Below are 27,742 nucleotides of genomic sequence, written 5' to 3'. Positions count from 1 at the left end.
AAAAATTTAAAAATCAAATTTAGTCATAAATTTCTGCCAAAATGCATTCTGCGACATGTCTTTGCTAAAAAAAAAACCCAATACGTGTAAATTAATTGGTTTACGTGAAAGTTATAGCGTTTATAAATGGCGGGAAAGATACTGGGATTTTTAGGTTTTTTTTATACTAATAATGGCGGCGATCAGCGACTTATGGTGACGATCAGTGACTTATGGCGGCGATTAGCGACTTATGGCAGGACTGCAGTGGACATTCTGACATTGGGGGGTACTGACTTGGGGTCACTGACATCCCCAGTGACATCAATACAGTGATCAGTGCAAAAAAAAAACCACTGACACTGTACTAATGGCACTGGGGAGGAAGGGGTTAAGTTTATTATTCAGGGAAAGGGTTAACTGTGTGAGGGGAGTGTTTTACTAGGGGGCGGGCGTGTGTACTGCAGGGAACACCCTGATCGCTGATCGGGAGAGAGAAACTCTTCTGTCCCGATCAGCGTATCCTGGAGCTGTCAGGGAACTGACAGAAAGCACAGCTACTGCAGGTGCTTTTGGGGGGGAGCCCCCCTGCCCCAAAGCACCCTCCCATGTTGAGGGCATGTGGCCTGGTATGGTTCGGGGGGGGGGGGGGCGCTCGCTCGTCCCCCCTCCTTTCCTGGCCTGCCAGGCTGCATGCTCGGATAAGGATCTGGTATGGATTTTGGGGGGGACCACATGCAGTGTTTTTTTTTTTAATTTCCGCATGGTTACCCCTTAATATCAATGCCAGACCCGAATGGCTTGGTGTGGATTGGACCACACGCTGTTTTTTCTTTACATTTTGGTGTGGAGTTACCCCTTAATATACATATTAGACCCGAAGGGCTTGATATGGATGGGGGGGGGGGACCCCATGCCGTTTTTATTTATTATGGTGCTGGTTTTTAAATGTAATTCTCCCCTTTTTTTTCCTTCACTATAGCTCAGAAATTCACCTGTCACTTCCCCCAGCTAAAAGAGAAAGTTTTCTTGGCACTTATATCTCTAAAGGAAACAATGTTTACATTGAGTTTATTAAAAGATACAACGTTTTCTGTAATTTCGGGGAAAGTGACTTCTAAGCTTGTGAACTATAGTGAAGAAAAAGAAAAGGCTGGCATTTGCATTTGAAAATCAGCGCCGACATACACTTTGTATTGCGAAAAAAAATTATTAACAATTGTGTAAACCGAGGCATTATTTTCAATGGATTTTTATTCGTAAACCGAAAATTACGTTAACCGAGGCGTTGGTAAACTGAGGTACGCCTGTATTAGTATTGCAATCATTTGTATTTTGATACATAGAACCAACATACATCTGAATTGGCAACATAGCACATCATTTGTGTCACATTTGAGATATCTGGCTAGTTCACTGACCTTGCCCAAGGACTTAGGGTTGATTCACACCACAGAAATACAGGCAGGATTAGTGTTCAACAGCTCTGTGGATTAGTGGTTAGCACTACTGTCTCACAAAGCTAGGGTTGTTGGTTTGAATCCCAACCACAGCAATGAATTTGCATGTTCTCTATGTGACTACCCTAACATACATATGCTAGTGGCAGCATCTTTGCTTTCTGTCTAAATGATCCCTAGAATGTGAATTAGAATGAGGCCTTGTCTGTTCAAACACCTTTAAAGTTGCACCTTATGTGAATGTCAAAGGATGGGATGAGATAAGGGCCCGGGACTAATGATTGATTGGATAATGTTGGTTTGCACTCCACCTCCTTTTGGGAAAGTTTGTCAAACCATGAGAAGAGTGAGCGAGAGAGAGAAAAGGATTAAAAAAAATAAATAAATAAAATAATAGCATGGAGTTCCCCCCCCCCAAATCCATAACAGACCCTTATCGGAGCATGCAGATACCGCATGCCTTCAAAGATTTATTTCCTTTGTTGAATTGCCTGCTTGGTTCACACTAGATGCGATTTAAAATTGTGCTTTTTGTTGGCAATTTCACCGTATTTTCTGTAGATTTACCAATGAGTTATTGCATTTTCAATTGTGTTTTGCATTGCGGTTTCTATTGTAGTCTATATGTGCAATCGCTACAAAATGCTGAAAAAGTTAGACAAGAACTACTTTTGAAATTGTGTTGCAGCAAATCGCTTACGTTAAGACACTCACATCCACATTCATTAGATCCGATATCAGGTATAATTTAAATTCCCAAATTGCACCTGAAATCGTGCACCCTATCGTATGCCAAGTCGCACCCTATTGTCTGCTATTAGAGCAGTCACATGGGTGCGTTTCCGACACTGATTTCTAAGGTAGTACATGTACTACTTTTGTGACGATTTGCATAGATATCTGTGTCAGATGTCTTGCAAATCGCAAGGAAATCAGCATCTTCACTGTACGTGGCACAATTTCTAAATCGGCTTTGATGTGACCGGGGTGTAAGGCCTTTTTATGTTTGATTTCCTGAGTGTTTTTCTGATTTATTTCCCATGCCGCATACTAACAAATGTGAATTGACATTTTCAGTATTGCTTGCGAGATGTGTTCATGTGACTGCCTTAACTCATGCGATAATCTGGAGTGAATTGTGCCCATAGGGCCAAGCAATATTGCCAATAGGGTTCCCTTTTACATCCCTGTTCAATGTTCTGTTGTATGCTGCACAGGTACACTTCACTGTGGCTTTCTTTCTGACTCTGATTTGTGGGGCCTGTATACCAAGGGTTAACGCAGGTGGGAAGAGGATTCATCAGGTGCAAACACTTTCTCTGACCAAATGAATGACAGTGGTGGGTGTGGCCTACCTTATATAAAGAGATGCAGTAGTGGCTGATATTCCTTGTACAGGCCACATTATTTCTGCAAGTCCTTGTCTGTGGTTGTTTGGAGAGGAAGAGATATTGTGGTGAATTGCCCCCAGGCCACACTCACACTGTGTTTTGATGTGGGCTGTAAATGTTTTGCATGTTCTTCCTTCTAAGGTGTGTTTGTGTGTTATTGTACAATGATTGTGTTTATTATCTTTGCATTGTAATCCTAACACATGCAAATTGCTCTGCTCTTCCAAATTTGCTTTATTTAGAATGAAATGCAGTTTTCAGACAAACATGATGAGAAATGTATGTGTGGGGGATTTGGGGAGGTGGGAGGTGTTTTTATTTTGGCATGTATGTATTTTTATATTGATATTTTGATCTGCAGCTTGTTTTGTGGATAAGCCTAAGTGATTTATATTAACCGTTTGTTTCCTGCTGTAACCTGTGAAAGCACAGTTCATTAGAAGTATAATCTTTAAGATTGTAATCTCTTATGAGCAGGACCGTTCTATTTTAGCAACATCAATCCTGCTTTTTTTTTTCCACCAAGATATTGAATGTACCTACTTGTTGTTGCTCTCCAAATAAATGTGGAATGTGTATTTGATCAATAAACATTTGGACTATGTATTTTTGGGGGGGATTACTTCATGTTCTAGTTGAATGTAGCACAGTGGCTTTGTTGTCACGAAACATGTCAAGCCAAAGGATGTACCCATTATGTTTTGTCAAATGCTTGTAAAAATGGAATTTATACATGTACAGTATGTATAAAAATTCCTCATTCATACCAAAAGATGAATATATGTAGCTGTCCAAGTGCTTCAATCTGAAATATGCAGCCTACAAAAGAAACATGCAATTAGTTGTTACAATTGTACAATGCCTAGTGACACAACTTGCTCACACATAAAGACTCTGATAGAGTAGCCATTGTATCCCACTAGACTCTTCTGTTTGTGTATTATCCTGATAGCCTCCCTACTGTGTTTTTGACTTATAATTCATGTAGCGTGCCGAATTCTATTTAACTTCATGTTGGTTCATTAACAATTTGTGCTAATAAAAATGTCCCGTATTCACTTATAGCAAATTTACGTAATATTCACACATTTATCTGCCTAAAAGGAAACTATAATTTGCTCCCAGTGATAACACACCCACACAGTTTATATTGTAATTTTCCCCTTAGAGTGATTGTCACCTTAATGAAGTTGCTGAAATGAGCTGATTCTGTAAAATAATAAAGTGAATGCTTACCACTCCTGCTGCCAGGACACTTTTGAAAACTGATGCTCCTGGGAGTGTTGTTTCCAGCTGATCATTACAGGGCATGGAAGGGTTGGTGGGAGGAATCACTCCTGGAAGTGGCGTTTTTTAAGACCTTCCTGCAGAGGATTTCTTTACAACAGATTGGTGTTCAGTGACGCCACCAGCAGAAGAGGTAATTATTCACTTTATTCCTTTGCAGGCGAAGTATATGTCATCAATATTACAGAGTCACTTTAAAGAAAACCTGTACGGAGGATTGTTTAAGGTTAGGTGTATGATGGTCATTCTGGTCATCAAGTGAGTTTGTGCTTTGTGTCACTGCAGATCTAGGGCTCTGACTCTCTCTCTCTCTATATATATATACAGTTGTGTTCAAAATAATAGCAGTGTGTTGAAAAAAAGTGAATAAAGCTCAAAATCCTTCTATTAGCTTTTATTTCCATCCACACAAATGCATTGGGAACACGACACATTCTATTCCAAATCAAAACATGAAGATAAATAGATCAAATTTGTGTTGTTCCGCTAAAAAAATTTAAGAAAAGTGAATATTAGACGGTTCGAAAAAAATAGCAGTGTTTGTATTCTTCTTTACAAACTCAAACATTCACTATATAAACTGAGAAATGTTTGAAGATTTTGCTTTCCTTTGAATGACTTCATGAATATTTGGTTGTAATCGCACTGTTTCTGAGAACTGCTGTACATCTGTGTTGCATGGAGTCACCCAACTTCTGGCCCCTGTGATCAGGTATTCCAGCCCAGGATGATTGGACTACATTCCACAGTTCTTCTCTATTTCTTGGTTTTGCCTCAGAAACTGCATTTTTGATGTCACCCCACAAGTTTTCTATTGGATTAAGATCCGGGGATTGGGCTGGCCACTCCATAACATCCATCTTGTTGGTCTGGAACCAAGATGTTGCACGTTTACTGGTGTGTTTGGGGTCGTTGTCTTGTTGGAACACCCATTTCAAGGGCATTCCCTCTTCAGCATAAGGCAACATGACCTCTTCAAGTATTCTGATGTATTCAAACTGATCTATGATCCCTGGTATGCGATAAATAGGCCCAACACCGTAGTATGAGAAAGATCCCCATATCATGATGCTTGCACCACCATGCTTCACGGTCTTCACAGTGTACTGTGGCTTGAATTCAGTGTTTGGGGGTCGTCTGACAAACTGTCTCCGCCCACTAGACCCAAAAAGAACAATCTTACTTTCATCAGTCCACAAAATGTTGCCCCATTTCTCTTTAGGCCAGTCAATGTGCTCTTTGGCAAATTGTAACCTCTTCAGCACGTCTTTTTTCCAACAGTGGGACTTTGCGGGGACTTCTTGCAGATAGCTTGGCTTCACATAGGCGTCTTCTAATTGTAACAGTCCTCACAGGGAACTTTACACCTTCTTTCATCTTCCTGGAGCTGATTGTTGGCTGAGTCCGCGCCATTGTGGCTGTTCTTCTATCCATTCCAATGGTAGATTTTTGCTTTCTTCCACGTCTTTCAGGTTTTGGTTGCCATTTTAAAGCATTTGGATCATTTTAGCTGAGCAGCCAATCATTTTCTGCACTTCTTTATATGTTTTCCCCTCTCCAATCAACTTTTTAATCAAGGTATGCTGTTCTTCTGAACAATGTCTGGAATGATCCATTTTCCTCAGAATTTCAGAGAGAAATGCACTGTAACCAGCATGTACAACATTTGCTGCCTTCCTTCCTTAAATAAGGGCAATAATTGCCACCTGTTTTTCAAAGAATGAATGACCTCACTAATAGAACTCCACACTGCTATTATTTTGAACATGCCCCTTTCAATGAGTGATTCAATGACATAGAATCAGCAGCATGCATGTCATGACTGTTGGGTCTGTTGGATTTCTATTACTCTACTACACCTGCTAGTAAATTATTTGCCATGTAGAAATATCATTTCTACCAAAAACAGTGATTGATCCGGTTAGTGATGTCTGACTGCTAGTATTTTGAACAAAACTGGATATATTTTTTTTCATTGCTTCCTTTTTGGTCTGTGACTTAAATGTAGCTCTCCAGTTTTACAAAAAAAAGGCAATTTAAAAATAATTATATAGAATCTACAATTGTGACACAAACCATATTGTAGATGGTAACCAGGAGGTGTTTACAGTTGATATACAGAATGCCCCCAGAGTTGTAATAGCCTGCTTGTGTGAAGAACTCTGCACAAAAAAATGTAGTTTGTGGTGAGATACTCCTTAAGGGCCAGTTCACATTACAAAAATGCATTCTGGATACATTTTTGCTTACAGTTCACACCACACACAGTTTTGATGCAGTTTGCCATGTTTCAGTATGGTTCTGTGCAGAAAAAATGCAGCATCAACAAGCCCTAAAGGCTAGTTCACACTAGATGCAGTTCAATGCACTTTTTTTTCTGCATCACAAATGCATGCAGTGTTTTCCATGCATTCCAATGGCCCTGGTTCACACCGGTACAGTCAGTTTCTGGTGCAGAAAAAAAAATAGTAAAATATGCTGCTTTTTTTCTGCACAGAACCACACTGGAACATAGCGAACCGCATCGAAACTGCGTGTGAACTGTAAGCGAAAATGTATCCAGAGTGCATTTTTGTAGTGTGAACTGGCCCTAAAGGTTCTTTATTTCTAAAGGGATGCAAGATAACTTTTCTCATCAGTACACCAGGCATTGTTTTTTAAATAGTTACAGCTAGCAGGGAGAAGATCCCCTGCTAGCTGTCACAACGGGGATCAGGGTTGTGCGGAGGCCCGGTCTGATCATAACATGTTACACTCTCAATATGGGTGTAACATGTTATAAAAGGTGAACTTGTCCTTTAATGCTTTTTAAGAATTATATTTATATTTTACGTTTATTACTGTCAAGTGGGCAGCACAGTGGCTAAGTGGTTAGCACTTCCGTCTGGCAGTACTAGGGTCGTTGGTTTGAATCCCAGCCACAGCAGCACCTTCCTGGAGTTTGCATGATCTCCCTGTGCCTGCGTGGGTTTCCTCCAGGTACTCCGGTTTCCTTCCACACTCCAAAGACATGCTGAGAGATGAATTGGCTCCTGTCTACATTGGCCCCAGTATGTACAGTCAGGTCCATAAATATTGGGACGTCGACACAATTTGAACATTTTGGGCTCTATACACCACCACAATGGATTTGAAACGAAACAAACAAGATGGGCTTTAACTGCAGACTGTCAGCTTTAATTTGAGGGTATTTACATCCAAATCAGGTGAACGATGTAGGAATTACAACAGTTTGCATATGTGCCTCCCACTTGTTAAGGGACCAAAAGTAATGGGACAATTGGCTTCTCAGCTGTTCCATGGCCAGATGTGTGTTATTCCCTCATTATCCCAATTACAATGAGCAGATAAAAGGTCCAGAGTTCATTTCAAGTGTGCTATTTGCATTTGGAATCTGTTGCTGTCAACTCTCAAGATGAGATCCAAAGAGCTGTCACTATCAATGAAGCAAGCCATCATTAGACTGAAAAAACAAAACAAACCCATCAGAGAGATAGCAAAAACATTAGGCGTGGCCAAAACAACTGTTTGGAACATTCTTAAAAAGAAGGAACGCACCGGTGAGCTCAGCAACACCAAAAGACCCGGAAGACCACGGAAAACAACTGTGGGGGATGACCGAAGAATTTTTTCCCTGGTGAACAAAACACCCTTCACAACAGTTGTCCAGATCAAGAACACTCTCCAGGAGGTAGGTGTCTGTATGTCAAAGTCACCAATCAAGAGAAGACTTCACCAGAGTGAATACAGAGGGTTCACCACAAGATGGAAACCATTGGTGAGCCTCAAAAACAGGAAGGCCAGATTAGAGTTTGCCAAACGACATCTAAAAAAGCCTTCACAGTTCTGGAACAACATCCTATGGACAGATGAGACCAAGATCAACTTGTACCAGAGTGATGGGAAGAGAAGAGTATGGAGAAGGAAAGGAACTGCTCATGATCCTAAGCATACCACCTCATCAGTGAAGCATGGTGGTGGTAGTGTCATGGCGTGGGCATGTATGGCTGCCAATGGAACTGGTTCTCTTGTATTTATTGATGATGTGACTGCTGACAAAAGCAGCCGGATGAATTCTGAAGTGTTTCGGGAATATTATCTGCTCATATTCAGCCAAATGCTTCACAACTCATTGGACGCTTCGCAGTGCAGATGGACAATGACCCAAAGCAGACTGCAAAAGCAACCAAAGAGTTTTTTAAGGGAAAGAAGTGGAATGTTATGCAATGGCCAAGTCAATCACCTGACCTGAATCCGATTGAGCATGCATTTCACTTGCTGAAGACAAAACTGAAGGGAAAATGCCCCAGGAAACAAGCAGGAACTGAAGACAGTTGCAGTAGAGGCCTGGCAGAGCATCACCAGGGATGAAACCCAGCGTCTGGTGATGTCTATGCGTTCCAGACTTCAGGCTGTAATTGACTGCAAAGAATTTGCAACCAAGTATTCAAAAGTGAAAGTTTGATTTATGATTATTCTGTCCCATTACTTTTGGTCCCTTAACAAGTGGGAGGCACATATGCAAACTGTTGTAATTCCTACATCGTTCACCTGATTTGGATGTAAATACCCTCAAATTAAAGCTGACAGTCTGCAGTTAAAGCCCATCTTGTTTGTTTCATTTCAAATCCATTGTGGTGGTGTATAGAGCCAAAAATGTTAGAATTGTGTCAATGTCCCAATATTTATGGACCTGACTGTATATGTATGAATGTGAGTTAGGGACCTTAGATTGTACACCCCTTGAGCATTAGGGACTGATGTGAATGTACAATATATATGTAAAGTGCTGCGTAAATTGACAGCGCTATATAAGTACCTGAAATAAATACGTTCTACAAAGTAAACCCAACATACAAAAACTTCCAAGGTGAAACATGTTGTCACTTTCACACCTGCAAATCAGTGTTTCCATTTTTTGTCTAACCCCTGTAAATATGTCTTTGTAACAAGAGATACAATGTAACAATTCTAGGAAAAAGGAGTAATTGTATATAATGAATGGTTACATGTATTTGCTAATCACCTCTTGAATTATTGAGCATTGTATCTCATGAAGTTTTTGCTTAAGTCACACAGAAATGTACATACAGATCCTCTAGGTAGTTGGCTATGTTAATTTTATTTAAATAGATTCCTAAGACCAGACCACTCCTTTGAGTTACAGTCAGTTACCAGAGTCTGCTGAATGGTGAGACGAGGGGAGGCAGAGATGAGGGGGTGCTGCATCTGCACTGAGAGGTGCAGGATTTGGCAGAGTTCTAATCTCCTCCCTGATGCTGACTAGTGTGACAATGGGGGGGGGGGGGGGAGATGGGGGGTTGGAGCCAGCAGGCCTTGTGTTTGACACCTAGATAGGAGAGAGCGCATCGAGCATATAATTTTCAACCCTCTGAAAGGTTGACGGCAGATTCTTCATTCTAAGCAACATTACAGTTAATACCCCAAATAGGGTGATTTAGAACTATTTTTCCTGAGCTTCAGGTGCTGTCAGTTTTAAGAGCTTCCCATGACACGTCATCAGGTCAGTCCAAACCTTGGGACCAAGAACCTCTGCAAACTTCCCAGCAGTATCATCAACCTTGTTTGTTTTGAGTGGCATATTCTTTCACTGGTAACTCAGATTTTACAGCATTTCCATCAGAAAGGGAACAACAAATACAAAGCAGGCATGGGTCCTCCCTGCATGCTTTTTTTTTTTTTTCTCACTTGGTAATCCTGCAAATGACACTTTTCCTGTCGCTAAGCAGCTGCACTCACTCTCACCATTGTATGGAGTCTAGCACTATTCTGTGCTCACCAACTGGAAGATCTGAACTCATCTCTACATAATGTAACATGGGCATGCTGGAAGCCATTTTGTTCTTTATATTCTAATTTTTATGGTTTCCGAACAAAGACTATTTTATTAACCACATGCCGCCCAGCCACTGTATAAATACGGCGGCAGGGCGGCACAGCTGGGCAAAAGCACGTTTTAAAACGTGCATTTTGTAAACAGGTAGGGGGCGCACGCAAGGCGCGCCGCCGCCCTACCTGTCCCACTGATCACAGCCACGGATGTCAGTCGCCCGGTCACAGCCGGTTACCAGCTATGTCCCGGCGATCGGCGGCAATTGCTGACAGAGAGCACAGCCGCAGTAGCTGTGCTTTCTGTCAGTTCCCTGACATCTCCAGGACACGCTGATCGGGACAGAAGGGTTTCTCTCTCCCGATCAGCAGTGTTCCTGCAGTACACACCCCCACCCCCTAGTAAAACACTCCCCCACACAGTTAACCCTTTCCCGGAAAAATGAACTTAACCCCTTCCTCCCCAGTGCCATTAGTACAGTGTCAGTGTTTTTTTTTTTTTTTGCACTGATCACTGTATTGGTGTCACTGGGGATGTCAGTGACCCCAAGTCAGTACCCCCCAATGCCAGAATGGCCGCCGCAGTCCCGCCGTAAGTCGCTGATCGCCGCCATTATTAGTATTAAAACAAAAACTAAAAATCCCAGTATCTTTCCCGCCATTTGTAAACACTATAACTTTCACGTAAACCAATTTACACGTATTGGGTTTTTCCCGAGTCATCTTCTAGGACAGCTCACTTGAGAGATAGGGCTCCTCCCAGGAAACACCCGCTCCACCTTTTTTTCCCCTTTATAGGCGTCCTCTCTCCCATTGGCCCCCAGTTTTAGTGTTTCCTCCGGCCAGGAAGGAGCTACGCCCGTTTTTTATTTTTTATCTGGGCTCTCTGGCGGAGTACAGAGGGTCCCTGGCTGGGGCCCCCCCCTTCCTCCAAGCAAGGCAGGGGCCTTGTGAGGGGGGGGACCTTTCAGCCAGTTTCACCAGGGATGCCCGTTGTGGGGTGGGGGCGTCGGCCCCAGATGGTCCCAGCGGGGCTCTCCAGGGGGGTAGAGCCCGCTCCGCCGACCGAGGCATTGGTGCCTTTCCCTGGGGGTTCAGGTAAGTCTTACCTGCTCCTGGATCCCGGCAGCATGGCCAGGTGGCTCGGCTGCGGTGGGTCTGGACGCTGCGATCGCGTCACTTCCGGGCGCCGGGTGTCGTCACTTCCGGGCGCCGGGTGTCGCCACTTCCGGCGCAGGAGCAGGGAACGGCCGCCGCCATCTTGGAAATGGGCGGCGGGCCGTGGAAGGAACCCGTGCCACGGCCGCTTCTCCACCGGCGGCCGTGAGAGGGGGGTCGGCGAGGGGGGATCGCGGGGGGGGGGGCGGAGCCCACCAGCCCCTGAAAAACCGTCGCACCGAGGCAGAGTCTGCGGCGGCATGGAGGCAGATCTGTCAGGAGCGGGGGAGGCCTGCAGTAAGGTAAGGGCCTTGTTTGGCAAACTTTCTTTTGTTTTTACCCCCCTCCTCGGGATGATTGGGTACCCCCCACGCACACACAGCCCCCCTCTCCCCCCCCCCCCCCAGGCCCACAGCTGGAGCTTGCACAGTGGCACAGGGGGGAAGGCGCTGCTGTTACAGACGCATGAACGCGTGTATCTCCTTGTCCCCAGATGGGCCCACAGGAGGAGGATAGAGGGGAGAAAGAAGCTCCTTGTGAGCAGAAAAAGAAGTGTGCCACTTGTAGGAAGAAACTGGCGAGCTCCTGGAGGAAGCAGCTCTGCCAGGGGTGCATAGACAAGCTCATCAAGAAGGAGTCTGGATCTCTTTTTAAAGACTTCCTACAGAATATGACACAAGAGATGTCCAAGACATTTCAAAGCTTCAGAGAACAGAAGCCGGGACCGGCCCAGGATGAGCCCCAACCGGGCACTTCTGGCACCCAAGGGGGGAAAAAGAGGAAGCTGGTAGCGCCGGTAAGGGACTGGGAGGACGAACAGTCGGACACCTCAGACTCGGAGGAGGGTGAGATTGAGGCTCAGGGCCCAAAGGCAGACAGGTTCCTTTTTCAGGTGGAAGACACGGAGGACCTGTTAAAGGTGATCTATGAGACCCTGGATCTGGAGGAAGAACAGCAGGACCTCTCCCTCCACGACCAACTGTACGCAGGGCTACAGGCAAAAAGCAGCCGTACATTCCCAGTACACCCTGCCCTATGGTCCACGATCAGGAGAGAATGGGAAGAGCCAGAGAAGAAGGCTTTCCTTCCCAAGAACCTCAAGAGACGTTTCCCCTTTAAGGAGGAAGATGCCTCGGTTTGGGAGACTTGCCCAAAGCCAGACGCCCCTCTCTCGAGGATCTCGAAGGACACGGATCTGTCCTTTGAAGACGGTGGGTCCCTAAAAGACCCGATGGATCGGAAAGCGGACGCCTTCTTGAAGAGGGCATGGGAAGCGTCCGCAGTGAATTTTAAACCTGCAGTGGCAACGGCCTGTGTGTCCAGAACCCTGGATGTGTGGTTGGGGCAGCTCTGTTCGCATCTGGAACAAGGCACTCCGGGGGAAGAGATTCTGAAGTCCCTTCCGGTGCTGGAGAAAGCGGTAGCCTTCATCGCGGACGCATCAGCAGAGACCATCAGACTCTCTGCTAGATCTACAGCGCTCATAAACACGGCAAGGAGGGCTATCTGGCTGAAATCGTGGCAGGGGGATCTGGCCTCCAAATCTAAACTCTGTGGCCTGCCGTTTGAAGGTAAACTCCTTTTCGGCCCGGAGCTGAATTCAGTCCTGGAAAGGTCGGCCGACAGGAAAAAGAGCTTCCCGGTCCCCAGCAGGCAGGTTGGACGGAAGGGGTTTCGCCCATCCAGGCGATACGCGTCAAGGGAAGCTAGGTTCCAAACCCAGCGCCCAGGCTGGGGCGCAAGAAGAGGCAGGAACGAGCCGAGAGGCAGGGGAGGTTTCCTTTTCAACCCCGGCCAGAATAGACCCAAAACCCAGCCGAAGTGACTGGAGAGGCCAGGTGGGAGCGAGACTGGGGCGCTTCCACGCACAATGGCTAAGGATAACCCAGAACACCTACATTCTGGAGGCCATCCACAGGGGGTACAGAATAGAGTTCACAAGGGCCCCCCCTCAGAGATTCTTTGCAACACCCCTGCCAAAGGACAGGGCTATGGCGGATGCGCTGGTGGACCTCCTACAAAATATGCTCAGTCAGAACGTTATCTGCCAGTTGAGAGAAGAGGAAAGGGGAAGTGGATTCTTCTCCCATTTCTTTCTAAGGAAAAAACCGTCAGGTACTTACAGGATGATATTGAATCTGCGGAAGGTGAACGAGTTCGTGAGGCCCAGCAAATTCCGTATGGAATCCATACACACGGTGAAGGAACTCCTTTCACCTGGGGTGTTCATGGCCTCGATAGATCTGCAAGACGCATACCTACATGTCCCGATAAGAGAAGATTCCAGGAGATTCCTGAGGTTTGCGCTGGAAGGAGAAAAGGGTCCGGTGCTATTTCAGTTCAACACACTCCCCTTCGGCCTGTCGTCGGCCCCGAGGATATTCACCAAGATTTTAGCGGAGCCTTTAAGAGTTTTGAGACTGGAAGGGATAAACATTATCCCCTATTTGGACGACCTGCTTGTATTTGCGGACACAGAGGGAGGCCTGAGATCGTACATCGAACGTACGATATCTTTTCTGGAAAGTCTGGGGTGGCTTATCAACAAGAAGTCACAGCTAACCCCCTCCAAAATGATTACGTACTTGGGGTACGTCCTGGACTCCGCACAGGCCCGATCGTACCTAACATCAGAAAAAGCCCTCAACCTGCGGCAGGACACAAGGGCCCTCCGGAGGATGTCGACCTGCACGGTCAGGACCGCGATGAGAATAATCGGGCGGATGACAGCGGCAATTCCAGGGGTGCAATGGGCGCAACTTCACTCCAGGGTGCTGCAAAATCACACCCTTTCCCACTGGGACAGCAGCCGAGCAGGTCTGAGTTCCAGGATCCGCATCACGCACGAAGTGAAGGAATCGCTAAGGTGGTGGGGAAGCAGCCTCACCTTGGAACGAGGAAGAAGTTGGAGGCTGGCCAACCCACTGCGGATCACCACGGATGCAAGCATGACTGGTTGGGGCGCCCATATGGAAGACGGCCTGGCCCAGGGCACGTGGAGTGCAGTAGACTCCAGCAGGTCGTCAAATTACAGGGAGCTGCTGGCAGTTTTCAAGGCACTTACGACCTTTCAGGAAAAGATAAGGGGGAGAGGTGTCCAGATTCTCTCCGACAATACCACTGCAGTGGCGTATTTGAACAGGCAGGGAGGCACAAGGTCCCCAAGGCTGATGGAGTTGGCCGGATCCCTCCTGAGCTGGGCGGAGGAAAACCTGGAGTTCATCACGGCAGTACATCTGAAAGGGGACCTGAACCAGTTGGCGGATCAACTGAGCCGGAGAGAGGTCATCCAGACAGAATGGTGCCTCAGCCAGTCAGCGTTCGATCAGATTTGCCCCAGGTGGGGCTCCCCCTCTATCGATCTATTTGCCAACGGCCAGAACACAAAGCGGGAAAGGTACTTCTGCCTGCAGAAGGACCCCAAAAGCGAGGGGATAGATGCGCTAGCCCAGCAGTGGGAAGGAGGCCTCCTTTATGCCTTCCCTCCATTCAGACTACTGCCGAAGGTGATTCAGAAGATGCGGGTGTCTCAAGCCAAAGTTATTCTGATTGCGCCATTCTGGCCCAAGAGATCTTGGTTCTCCCGGTTGAAGGAGCTCAGTTTAGCAGACCCTTGGATGATACCACCCACGCGCGATTCACTCAACCAAGGGAGGGTGATGCATCCTCATCCAGAAAGGCTGTCCTTAGCGGCGTGGCTTCTGAGCGGGACAGGCTAGCGGAAAAGGGGCTCTCGGCAAGAGTGGTCGCCACCCTTTTGGATGGCCGGAAGAGGTCGACGAACGCCTTGTACGACAAGGTCTGGAAGAAGTTTTCCGCCTGGAAGGTCAGAAACGAAGCACCGGGCACGCCCATTTTGCATACAGTTCTTGAATTCCTTCAAGCCGGGGCGGATAAGAGTCTGGCCGCCAATACCCTCAAAGTACAGGTAGCGGCTCTGTCGAACTTTCTCGAGCTGAGGTTGGCGGCAGACCCATTAGTAATCAGATTCCTGAGGGCTATCTCCAGGCGCCGTGCCCCGTCCTTGCCAAAACTTCCATCATGGGACCTGGGCACAGTCCTGAAGAGCTTTCAGCGGGGGCCTTTCGAACCGCTGGATGAATGTTCGCTCAGATCTTTGACTCTTAAAACCATCCTCCTCACGGCACTAGTTTCTGCCCGCAGGGTCAGCGAGTTGCATGCCCTTTCAGTGATCGAGCCGTACTGCACCATCTTATTGGATAGAATCATCCTCCGCACGGACGCGGCCTTCCTACCTAAGGTCACGTCACACTTCCATAGATCTCAGGAAATAGTAATACCTTCCCTGGAGGCCGATCCGGGCAGCGCGGAGGACTGTAGCAGGTTAGACGTAAGACGGTGTTTGATCACGTACATCGAACGCACAAAGACATGGAGACGCTCGTCCCGGCTTTTCGTCCTATTCCAGGGACCAAGGAAGGGGGACGGTGCCTCCAAGGGCACCATCGCCAGATGGATCAGAGAGGCAGTTTCGGAAGGTTACAAGTCGGCAGGCCTGTCACCACCGCCCGGCCTAAAAGCCCATTCCACAAGGGCCACTGCGGCCTCCTGGGCGGAAAAAGGGGGGGCCTCCCCCGGACAGATCTGCAGAGCCGCGACGTGGTCCAGTTTCGCCACCTTCACTAAACATTACAGGCTGGATCTGATCGGCAGCAAGGACCAGGCATTTGGCAGGAAGGTCCTACAAGCAGGGTGCCCGCCCTAATGTACGTATTTCTATTCTACTCCTCTCAAGTGAGCTGTCCTAGAAGATGACTCGGGAAAACGCAGTTATTTACCTGTTAACTGTATTTCCAGGAATCTTCTAGGACAGCGTAACTCCCCCCCGATTACTGTTTGATCACACGATTATGTGCAGGTATGTTGCGAACCTATGGGGGATATCTTTATTACTGGTTTTCTTCTTTGTTTTTCTCCTAGGCCTTCGGTCATATTCTTATACTGGGGGCCAATGGGAGAGAGGACGCCTATAAAGGGGAAAAAAAGGTGGAGCGGGTGTTTCCTGGGAGGAGCCCTATCTCTCAAGTGAGCTGTCCTAGAAGATTCCTGGAAATACAGTTAACAGGTAAATAACTGCGTTTTTTTTTAGCAAAGACATGTCGCAGAATGCATTTTGGCAGAAGTTTATGACTAAATTTGATTTTTAAATTTTTTTTTTTTACTGGACACGTTTTATAGCAAAAAGTCCAAAATATTGTTTTTTTTCCTCAAAATTTGCAGCCTTTTTTTTTATAGCGCAAAAAATAAAAACTGCACAGGCGATCAAATACCACTGAAAGAAAGCTCAGTTTGTGGGGGGGGGGAAGTAAATTTCATTTATGTACCATATTGCATGTCCGCAAAATTGTCCGTTAAACTAGCGCAGCGCTGTATAGCAAAAAAATGGTGTAAATTGCAGTATCTATACCATAGTTTGTAGACGCTATAACTTTCACACAAAGCAATCAATATACACTTATTGGGATTTTTTTTTTTTTTTTACCAAAAACATAGCAGAATACATTTTGGCCTAAATTTATCATCAACTTTGAGTTTACTATATATTTTTTTATAGCTGAAAGTAAAAAAAAAATATAGTTTTTCTTCAAAATTTTTGGCCTTTTTTTGTTTATAGCGTGAAAAATAAAAAAAGCGCACAGGTGATCAAATACCACCGAAAGAAAGCTCTATTTGTGTGAAAACAAGGACATAAATTTCTTTTGGGTGCAGCATTGCATGACCGCGCAATTATCAGTTGAATTAGTGCAGCGCCGAGTAGCAAAAAGAGGCCTGGTCATTAAGGGGGGTAAATCCTCTGGAGATCAAGTGATTAATATATATTTTTGCTTTTTATTTCATCTTCAAATTAGCACACATTAAGAACTCAAATTGTCAATTTATGAAAATTAGTAGGAAATCTCCCTAATTCCAGATATCTGCCTGTTTTCGTATATATGGATTATTTTCTCAGAGCTCAAGTTCTCACAGTATGGGGGAATCCATGGTTGTACCACTGTACTTACTAAAAATGTTCATGAAAAATGAACACTAATGCAGTCAATGTTTGGGAAAGGCAGGCAAATTAAGACGTCCTTACAGGCATACTTGTGGGTCAGTAGTTAAAGGCCAAGTTCACATTTGGAACATGTTGTTACATATTTCAGCTCCCGTACACATGTATTTTACTTTCTTTCACCAATTTGTGCAAATAAAAGCAGAAAAAAAAAAAAAAAAGACCAGGAATACATTCTGGAGGCTTGGTATTCATGGCAATCTGCATCAATTTGCTTAAAATATGCTAACATCCCTTTATGTACTTTCTTTGCCACATAATCTACAACATCACAGTTGCTCTGCGCCCCATCTTTGCTTTGGTTCTTTAAAAATTCCGGTAACAAAACTGGAATTTACATTAGGATCATGAAGTATCATTAGGGTGTGACTCATTAACTTGGAGAAATGAAAACACCCAATTTTTACAATGTTTATTTACCTTGTAAAGAAAAGACAAAAAAAGTTGGTTAATATAAAATACTTCTTACGAAACACCGTAACTTTCTTAAAATCTGTCCTGTTGCTTCAATTATTGCCCCCGGCTCCTCTCACTTGTTCACACAATAAATATTTTTGTAAAACAAATCTTTTCTATGCAGGGAATCACAAACAAGAGTGTTTGTGAAAATACATGACCCCTTTTGTAGCAGATAAATCCCCCCCACCCCCTCCCTTCTGAAATTACCAAGCTACTAATTCTGACGATGTTGTATGTACTTTTAATAACAACCATACCCTAGAGGAACAACAGAACCTCTAACAGAAAACACATAGATCACCCATGCATCCATTATCTACATTAAACAGGTTTGTAATCTAGTTTAGACTCCAGCTTCTTAGAATCCGCAACTTTTCGGACTGCCTTCATGAAGTCTTCCTGGACGACAAAGTCACGATCTGCCCGAATTGCAAACATACCTGCAATAATGATTATAAAAAGAATAGATTACAACTCCTGAAACAAAAAACCAAAAAAGAAAAAAAAAACCAAAAACACACATTTTAGGTAGCTAAAGCACTGTGTATCAAACTTTTTTTGGCAATAAAAATATTTAATATTTGTTTTTGCCTTTTCCATTCTTTGTTATATCTTAGGTTGCTGATCTTTCAGCCCCTTTGCAACCACCTCATGTCTCTGTGCACTCTGGCGATGGCTGCATGGCATTTCTCAGGGTGCATTTTCTGGTGGTGACAACAGTGGGCCACATGTCAAAATAGCTACTTGCTACTCTTCATCAAAAGCCTCTGACAGGGTGACAAGGCAGAGTACAACTGGCAGGCAAGTGCAGACTGTTGTCACCATATATCAGAAGTGCCTGAACAAGGACCTTCATGGCAAGATCACCACGTATTCTTACAAAAGGAAGGTGGAAGATTCACCCCCGTTTCACATCTATGCAGGTGGTGCCAATGCGGATCCGCACAAAAATCCATGCAGCCGCACCACCCGCACAGGGAAATTCAGACCTGCGGGGGCCATTTAGTTCTAATCGCACGCCGCCCACACTGGAGAACGCAACTGTACTGGGAACCGAGGTTCCTGCGCGGGCTGCATTTTCCAAAGTGGTTTGCTTGTTAGGGAGATCCAACCTGTCTACCGCTACTATCAAAAGTGAAAAGTAAAAAAACAAAAAAAGTTTTTGTGACACCCTGGGATCCCCACACATTTTTACACACAGGGATTGTAACACCCACCTCCCCCCCCCCCTTTTACTCTATTAAAAGTTAGAAGAGGAGTTTTGCCTACTTTAAGGGTTCATGTACACTGCAGCTGATAAACTTGCATTCAGCTTTTCTGTTTTGTTTTTTTTTTTTTTTTTAGCAGCCAGTTTCTCCCTAAGGTTTTCCTATGTGTCCATCTACACAGTCATTTTTTTTAATGCACCAAACTTGCATTCAGGAGTAGATTTTATCAGCGTTTCAAATGCCAAACGCTTGTAAACGCAGCTAACCGCATTTATAAGCGTTTTAGTTTAGAAGCGTTTTTAACTGTGCCATGTCCAGAGCCTTTTTTCATCACCAGAAAAGCATGCAAAGCTTTTCCATGTATTCAAATGGAACCGGTACACCAGCGCAATCAGTTCCAGGTTTTGCGTGAAGGAAAAAAAAAAAAAATGGTAGAACGTGCCGCATTATGCTCATGATGGGATCCATAGTGAATACAACCAGAAAAGACAGGTCACCTCAACACATACTGCTCACTCTGCTTCTGCGCTCTCTATTTCTCTCAAAGTGACTGAAATAGTTAATTTTTTTTACTGTTTTTCAGTGCATCCTGGAAGGTCTGAGGTTCTTAAAAAAATGCTTCTAAACACAGTATGCAAACGTTTTTCAGCAGTTTCCATTGTTCAGAAGAGTTTTCCAAACGTCCCATGTACATGAATCCTAAGCAGCACATTTAGATTCAAATGTTCAACACGGACAAACTAATCTTACATTAAAAATGCTGCAGAGTTCAGGAAGATGAGAGACATCGTTGACAATATGAATCACCCCCCTTACCAGCTTCAGTGCAGACATTTCTCAGATCTGCTCCATTAAATCCATCTGAAAGCTTCACAATGGCTTCATAATCTACAAAAAAAAAAAAAATGAAAAGAAAAGAAAAAAGCCACTAGGTCAGCATTAAGTATGTATGTCTATAACAACGCTGCTTAAATTAATCTAATATTCAAGAATAGCTGGTGTTCACTACACTAGACCCCCCCTACCCCAAAGATCCTACATAAACGGGAACATGCACATTTGTGCCATACCTGCAGACTGTTCCCCCACTCAGGTGCTTCAAGGCAAATAGGTGAGAAAAAAAAGTCTAACATGTACATTGCAGCTAGTGGGTTAGTCTGCTTTGCTTTTGACCATATTCTAGTTGTGCTTTCAACATTGACAGTAAACATTCAATTTTCATTTAAATATTTTGAATCTGAAGTTCAAAAGCAAAATAAATAAAAAAAACAAAACAAAAAAAAACAGATCTTGCATGAGAGACAGACCTCTTTATGATTAAATGACATGTGCCAGCATGCACTGAACAGGATATTAGAACTTTCATATCCAGCACTATCAAAGAGCTATGCAAGGAGAGACCTGCTTGTTAATTAGAACTGAGGGAAAACCCAATCTCAATGCTGTAATTCCTTCAATAAAGGCCCACCGCAACAGACTAACCCTACTGGATAGCTTACTTCCTTTAATTCTCTACAGGACTACATAAATGGCAGCAGGGTCCTCCCCTTCCATGCGCTGCCAGGGGAGGGGGTGACACCATTTCCTGTTCTCTTTGACTCAGCAGCCTAATCCACCCATGCAGCAATGTTCAAGTGAATGTTCTTGACATTTTGCAAGGTTTTAGTCTGCAAAGTCAGCACCTTTAACATGTGGAGGTTTTAAAACCACGTTACTATAGAACTAAAGTGATTTCAGATACTAGAACATCTATGTGTACAAAAAGGGACAAATTGGTACAAAAACAGTGACAGCTGACAAGTTTATTTTACCTATTTCACCATGTTTGGTAATAGGGCCAGCATGGATCTTCAAAATATCTAACCTGGCTTGCTCATTTGGCAGTTCAATATCTGGAAAAAAAAAATAAAAATAATTATGCACCAAAATTATGACCAAAGGGAAATGAAAAATTGAATGAAGAACCCATCACCCATGTAGAGAGACATACGTATTTTGCGATCAAGTCTTCCAGGGCGTAGTAAGGCTGGGTCCAAAGTGTCTGGTCTGTTGGTGGCCATTATCATTTTTACTCTATGCAGAGTATCAAATCCGTCCATCTGATTTAACAACTAGTAAAAAAAACAAAAATTTCCATGTTTAATACAAGGTTTGAAAAGGTCTGACTAGTTGCTATGGAGAATAGGCACATTTCCTTTAAAGGCACTTAAGCCAAAATAATTTACTAGCTGAGATTGGTCTGGCTGGTTACTGCTCCAGCAACATACCTCCATTAGAGTTCTCTGAATTTCTCGGTCAGCAGAAGTACCTTCTGAAAACCGCCGACCACCTTACAAGGGGAAGCAAAAGAAACAGGCCAAGGTTATTATTGAACAGTTATATTTCAGTCAAAAGATACATTATATATAGTGCACGGGTAAGTAACCTCTCTAAAGGGGGAAAAAAAACAAAAAAATTACATTAAGCGAGATCTTATTACAAGACTGTGGGCGCTTTTTTTTTATTACAGAAGAGACACAAAGTTAACTTCCTGATAGCAATCTCCTCAAGAATATTTTATTACAGCTACTTTATATAGTGCTGACAATTTATGCAGCGCTTTACATATATAATAACACATTCACATCAGTCCCTAACCCTCAAGGAGCGTACAATCTAAAAAAAAGGTCCTTAACTTACGTTCATACATACACATACCAGGGCCAATTTAGACAGGATCCAATTAACCTACCAGCGTGTTTTTGGAAACCGGAGCATGTGGAGGAAACCCACGCAGGCATGGAGAACATGCAAACTCCAGGCACGTGGTGCCGTGGTTAGGATTTGAACCGACAACTCCAGTGCTGCCAGGCAGAAGTGCTAACCATTTAGCCACTGTGAATATACACGGAACTGTGCATGCGCAGCTCAAGGTGCATTCTTAGCAGTTACTGTGTGCTGAAAACTTATGAACTTCTGCACATGTGCGAAAGTGAAGGCATCCTGTGCTGACCAATGGAAGTAGCAGAAGACCCTACATTGGGAGGAAGTTAGGAAGAAGATACTAGCACCAGTCCAGTCATGGACGACAGCTCATTGTGAAGCGAAAACAAACAAAAAGCACACAGACTTTACGCATTACCTCAGTAAGCAAAAAATGTTTTATTAGATATAGAATAATACTCACAGACGACGAACAATATCATGCATTTATGTCCTCCAGGGGACTAAGGATTGAAGCAGCCTGGGCAAGTCCTATCATAGGAGTGGACACACAGGATACAGCCGATGCGTTTCGAAGGGCATCCCTTCTTCATGAGTGCTCTTCGCTATATATATATATATATATATATATATATATAAAATTTTTGGCTTACTGAGGTGATGCGCAAGGTCTGTGTGCTGTTGGTTTTCGCTTCATAGTATTGGTCGGGCTTCCCCAGGATTGTTTGGAGCTGCACAACCCCAAATGCACTGGTGGTAGAAACTTTCAAGTCCTGGTTCCATCTATCTACCCCTGGTCGGGTCATAGAGCACAAGAGTGTCTGTTTTCTTCCTTATCGACAGCTCATTGGAACAGAGGCATGTAACCCCCGGTTCACATATATGCGGGCATGCAGGGCACATTTTGCACGGGCATGAGAGCCCATTCATTTGAATGGACTCCTATGCCACACATGGAAGAAATCCCTGCAATTCCTTTGAAAACGCAGCCCGCACGGGAACCTCGGTTCCCAGTACGGTTGTGTTTTCCAGTGCGGATGGCGTGCCATTAGAACTAATGGCACCTGCCCACGGGTCAGCATTCCACTGTGCGGGTGGTGCAGCTGCACGGATTTTCATGCGGATCCGCAGTGGCACCACCCGCATAGATGTGAACCTAGGGTTAAATGGAAGCCTCCAGCAAGAGCAAACATGAGCAATGCTGGAGGCAAATTACAGCATGTACTAATTTTGGTAGCATAGTTATTAATGTGGAATGTATGTCCCTTGCTTTTATCAACTTATTATGGGTAAAGTTCCACTTGTTTAAAGTGCTTATTCACACCAGGGTACAGGCGTCAGTGTTTCTGCATGCATCCTGCAAGGACACAGACAATTGTTCTCTATGTGCCCTATTCGCAACACTAGTATCACAAGCAGATTTTTTTTTCTGAACAGAAATCTGCAACATGTATAAAACTTCTCTCTGCAAGTGAAATCTGCATGTCAGTTTCCATCAGTTTTTCTGCATGTATGGTGTGAACAAAGCCTTACTGCCAAACAATGAAAGAGGGCACTGGCATACTACTATAACCCGTCAGGCAAGGAACTTGCAAAAACAAGACTAATTTATTACACAGAGTTCAAATGAAGCACAGTGGACCTTCTTCAGGCACCAATAGGAGTTCACCAAAACACTGGCTGTCTGGTCCTTAACTTTTAAACAAGATTCTCCCATAAAGTCAAAGAAAACAGAATTACTACTTTCTAAGGGATCCCAAATCACACATTCATAGATTTATTAGACCATAACGTCTTGTGCCTTACCTATGGCATCAATTTCATCCATGAAAATGATACACGGTTGATGGTCTCTGGCATAATTGAACATTTCTCTAATAAGGCGAGCGCTTTCACCAATGTATTTGTCTACAATAGAGCTGGATACAACCTGGCAAAATAAGGGAAAACAGGGTAAAACAAGCCAAAACTACAGAAGCAAAAAATACAATGCAGAAGATAAAAAAAACAAAGAAAAAAACAAAAAAAAAAAAAAACACCAAAAACTGTAACAGTCTTGCCTTACAGGTCAAAAGACAAACAAAACCAGCGCTCCAATCTTCATGCAGACTAAAAGAAATTCAAAATGCCAGACGAAGAAGAGGTGCTGCCCTTCAAAGATTGGGAAATCTGAACACTGGTGAAAAAAAAAAAGCAGACAAGGGCGCACTCTCATTGTGCATTACCGTGGTACCCCACGTATTGAATAGACAAATGGATATATACTCACAAACCAGCAAAGATAAAAGGCAAAATATGTGGTCTGCAATAACAGCCACACAAATGCTGTGCCCTAAATAGGGATAACTAACGCGTTTCGGGAGATGAACCCCCTTCCTCAGAGCTCTCCTGAAATGCGCGTAGCTTATCCCTATTTAGGGCACAGCATTTGTGTGGCTGTTATTGCGGACCACATATTCTGCTTTATCGTCGTTGGTTTGTGAGTATATATCCATTTGTCTATTCAATACGTGGTGTACCATGGTAATGCACGATGAGCGTGCGCCCTTGTCGGCCTTACAGGTGTACACACCAATATTTCTCTTTTTTTTTTTCCGGGAAATATTTATAGGGCAATCAATAATTTTATACTGAAGGCCTCATTCACAACATACGTGCAGAAAAATAGACAAACTGACATGCAGATTTCAATTGCAGAGGCATCAGTTTTCATGCACAATTAGAGTTTTATACATGTTGCAAATTCCTGGGCAGAAAAAAAAAATCTGCATGCGATACACCTGTTGTGGTGTAAACAGAGCACAGAGAACAATTGATTTTGTTGTGCCCTTACAGAAAAAAAACCCGATGGCTCTGCACCATGGTGTGAATGAGTCCTAAAGGAGGGACATATTTTTAGTGATTACTTTGGCACATTATACGTTGCTAAAAAAAAAAAAAAAAATATATATATATATATATCTCTATATCTCTATATCTATATCTATCTCTCTATCTCAGACAGCCAAACTTTAGATTTCAAGCATAGGTCCTCCAAGCGGAGCTTTAATCTACTTACATATTCTGCATTCCCTGATGCCCATAAAAGTGTATGGGCAATGAGTTCTTTTTGGTTACTACCACCTTTACATTCATTTTTTTCTAGTGAAAGGATTCTCTTTAAAAGGAAACCTGTACTGGGGAAAACATGCAGAGCGTCATTGTCACCCACCTTGGGAAAATAGTTGCCTGGCTTTACTACATTTGACCCAAAACAGGTAGGTAAGCAGCTTAGGTCACACTGCAGCCAGCACTCCCAATCTGAAAACTGGTTCAGGGACATTAGCCCTGTTCTGAATACACAGGATCAAAAAAGGAAAGTAAAACTAGTAAATTTTAGAAAGAGTCAGCTAGAAATAGAACCTTCCATAGCTCCTCAGTACAAAAATTTCATGAAAGAAAGTAGGATTTGATAGATCCATTCAGGTGCAATAAAAAGATTACCTTTAGAAAATTGCAATCCAACTGACTGGCAACAGCCCTTGCCAAGAGTGTTTTTCCAGTACCTTCAAGAAACAAGGAAATGGTTAAACCGATATCATGCAAGGAATTTAACAATCAACCAATAGGCCTAAAAGCCAAGTCCACCTTTTGCAAAAAAGTAAAATGCTGCAAAAATGGTCTCAGGATCAATGTGCATCTATCAGTTTTGCATAAAAGCCTGACGTAGACTGGCCGACAGAGCAGTAAGCATGGTATGGAAAAGGCTGGCACACAAGTGTCTTCAGCTGATAATTCTTATAGGAGGAAAGACAGATACAAACCTGGTGGGCCATAAAGCAGGCAACCCTTTGGAGGAATAATCCCCACACGTTGAAACAGCTCTGGGTTTGTGAGGGGAAGTTCAATGACCTGTGAAAAGACAAAATTAAAAAAAAAAAAAAGTTAAAGTGCTTCTGAACCTCCCCCCCCCCATTAAATAATGTATTATACTTACCTGCCCCGATACCCCCCTCTTTTTTTGGGGTCCCCCACCAGCGCTCCTGCTCTCTGGCAAATGCCCCCATGGGAAGCAGCTTCCTACGGGGCACTCATGCAAGCTTGACCATGAGCTGCACTGCCTGCATCTATAGACAGTGCAGCTCGGTCTTAACTAAGGTTTTTTACCTTAATGCAGACAATTCATCAAGGTAAAAAAAAACCTTTAGCGCCACTTTAAGCTCCAGAAAATATTTGTGTCCAACCATATTGCCTGAAATCTTAATGGATGAATAGTACAAATTAAAGGCCTAGCATTATAGCATTAGGCAACCCTGGGCAGGTTAGCTAATAGTAAGTAACTACTTACTGCAACAGTCCTACCATAAGCACAGCCTGGAGGGATCCTAATGGTTGCTCCCTCAATAAACATTGGGTAAAGTACAAGCTGCAAACAAGTGGGCAGTCCCTGCCCCAAGCCTGTCAGATGTAGACCCCAACACTCATCTGCAGCCCACAGAGACAGCTTTGTGCCAATTATGGGTGCATAGGAAGGATGGGTGCAGAGACTGTCAACACTGAAAAAGCTGAGCAACTGTAGGACTGCTGCACCTAGGTGTTATTTACCATCAGCAAACAAGAGCACAGGCCTCCCCAACTGTGTAGTGCCATCATCCTAAGGTTCCAGGTAGGACCTTCATAGCAAGGACATCAGCAGTGCAATGATGTTCATTCACAGTCTACTGAACAGAAAGGTGACACAAAGCAGGTCACATTTTTTTCCTTAACCACAAAACTGTTCAGCTGCAATTCTACTTTTAAGAAGACCAAGACCAGAAGAACAAGTAGCAGGATAACCAAATCTACTATGTAAACTGTACTGATGACTGAGGAAAAAAAAAACCCCACACTCACCTCTCTGAGTTCCCGGATCTGTTCTGAGAGCCCACCGATTTCAGAATAGGAAACGTTCCCAGGATCCTCATGAGACATGTTATACACAAGAGGATCTACTTCACGGGGCAAATAACTGCATAATAAGGAAAATAAATATGAAGTCAGGTTCCAAGTGAAAAGTAAATTCACAGACAGGAGCTTAAGAGTCCATCCTCCTGTCACGGATAAAACGCACGCCGCCCATGGCGAATAGCTAACACAGGTGTGGTCCGTGACAGCGGTAAGACGGAATGAGGGGGCTTTACTGTGAGCATAGAAGACTGGCCCTGATACCCCTTCACAGCCCATACTGCCTCTGGCCACCACTAAAGGGAGACTCCACTCCAAACCAGCTGGCTGACCACACACAGATAGATACGAATCTTACATACACTCTTAAGGGTTGGGGAGCAGTCTATCAATTAGCACACCCTTCTATGATTCCTCCAGTTAGAACTCTGGTGTTACTCACTTTTCGACACTCCCCCACAAAACAATAATAGCTTGTTGGGTGGTGGACCCAACAGTTGCTGTGCCACACACACACACCTGCTACTTTACAATCTGCCAACACGCAGTACAATTTCATACAGATTGGCAATATACTTAGATCAAGCACATAGACAATACAGTCTCTCCAGGGATACGAGCCCGAGCGCAAATACACAAGAAGTCACATTCATTTTATGATCTAATATCCTGAAAGTGGGCAGTGCATAAAATATGTACAAAGAAAAGAAAAAAGTGTTACAGAAAATACAAAAAAGAAGGAAGGACACACAACTAGCTCTTTGCTTTAAAATAAAACTTTTTTTTACGAAGGTTTATCCTGCGACTGGAGTAAGTCAGAAGAAAGTCCACGATTTGCCAGTCATATGGAACATCTCAGGGTCCTCAGTTTATTAAAATATGGAGGCGCTAGACTTTAGCCCTTGGCCAATCAACCCTGGGGATGGATATGTAGTCTAAAATGTGTCCAATCAGAAGGAATTATTTTCATCTCTCTGCAACTAATATTTTAGCTTTTATGAGAGATGAAATGGATTCCTCTGATCTGTGGATAGAATTCAAGGCTGACAGACATTTTGGAGACTTCTCCCTGTCCCCTGCGGTTTCTTGAAGCCCAAATGGCCAGAGCTCTTCTTTTAGAATTCAAGGTGGTGAGAAATCCATGTCCACCCTGGTGTGAAAGTTTTATTGGCATCTAGGTGACAACTCTAGGCTAGCAGCTTACTCTGTCCTTTCAAATGGTAATTGGTGAACATATGTAATGTACAGTGC

The 27,742-nt window shown here is 43.9% G+C and overlaps 1 protein-coding gene across 1 annotated transcript; it reads right to left on the bottom strand.

Annotated features, from left to right (window-relative positions):
- Window positions 1-17,595: 17,595 nt before the first annotated feature.
- Window positions 17,596-26,785, bottom strand: PSMC6 (proteasome 26S subunit, ATPase 6). Its single transcript, XM_089665477.1, has 9 exons — window positions 26,441-26,785; window positions 25,372-25,459; window positions 25,052-25,113; window positions 23,375-23,498; window positions 21,133-21,194; window positions 20,856-20,976; window positions 20,677-20,757; window positions 19,682-19,753; window positions 17,596-18,097 (listed from the first exon to the last, which is right to left on the bottom strand). Exons 1-9 carry the CDS (start codon window positions 26,768-26,770, stop codon window positions 17,979-17,981), a joined length of 1,059 nt encoding a protein of 352 aa, XP_089521603.1. The 5' UTR covers window positions 26,771-26,785; the 3' UTR covers window positions 17,596-17,978.
- Window positions 26,786-27,742: the final 957 nt, after the last annotated feature.

The sequence above is a fragment of the Staurois parvus genome, unplaced genomic scaffold (genome assembly GCF_062004578.1).
Source record: "Staurois parvus isolate SC_StPar_1 unplaced genomic scaffold, SC_StPar_1.0 ptg002209l, whole genome shotgun sequence".
Taxonomy (NCBI): Eukaryota; Metazoa; Chordata; class Amphibia; order Anura; family Ranidae; genus Staurois; species Staurois parvus.
Note: the sequence above shows the minus strand (reverse complement) of the source record. Positions and strands in the feature narration are given on the sequence as shown.

What these genes read in the sequence shown, in the direction of transcription:
- PSMC6 (XM_089665477.1), bottom strand. Translation starts at nt 26,770, where the DNA reads ATGGGCTGTGAAGGGGTATCAGGGCCAGTCTTCTATGCTCACAGTAAA. An exon ending in TACCAAACATGGTGAAATAG is followed by an intron (nt 19,754 to 20,676) that starts GTAAAATAAACT and finishes TTTTTTTTGTAG; the next exon opens with ATTATGAAGCCATTGTGAAG. An exon ending in AAATGTCTGCACTGAAGCTG is followed by an intron (nt 18,098 to 19,681) that starts GTAAGGGGGGTG and finishes TCATTATTGCAG; the next exon opens with GTATGTTTGCAATTCGGGCA.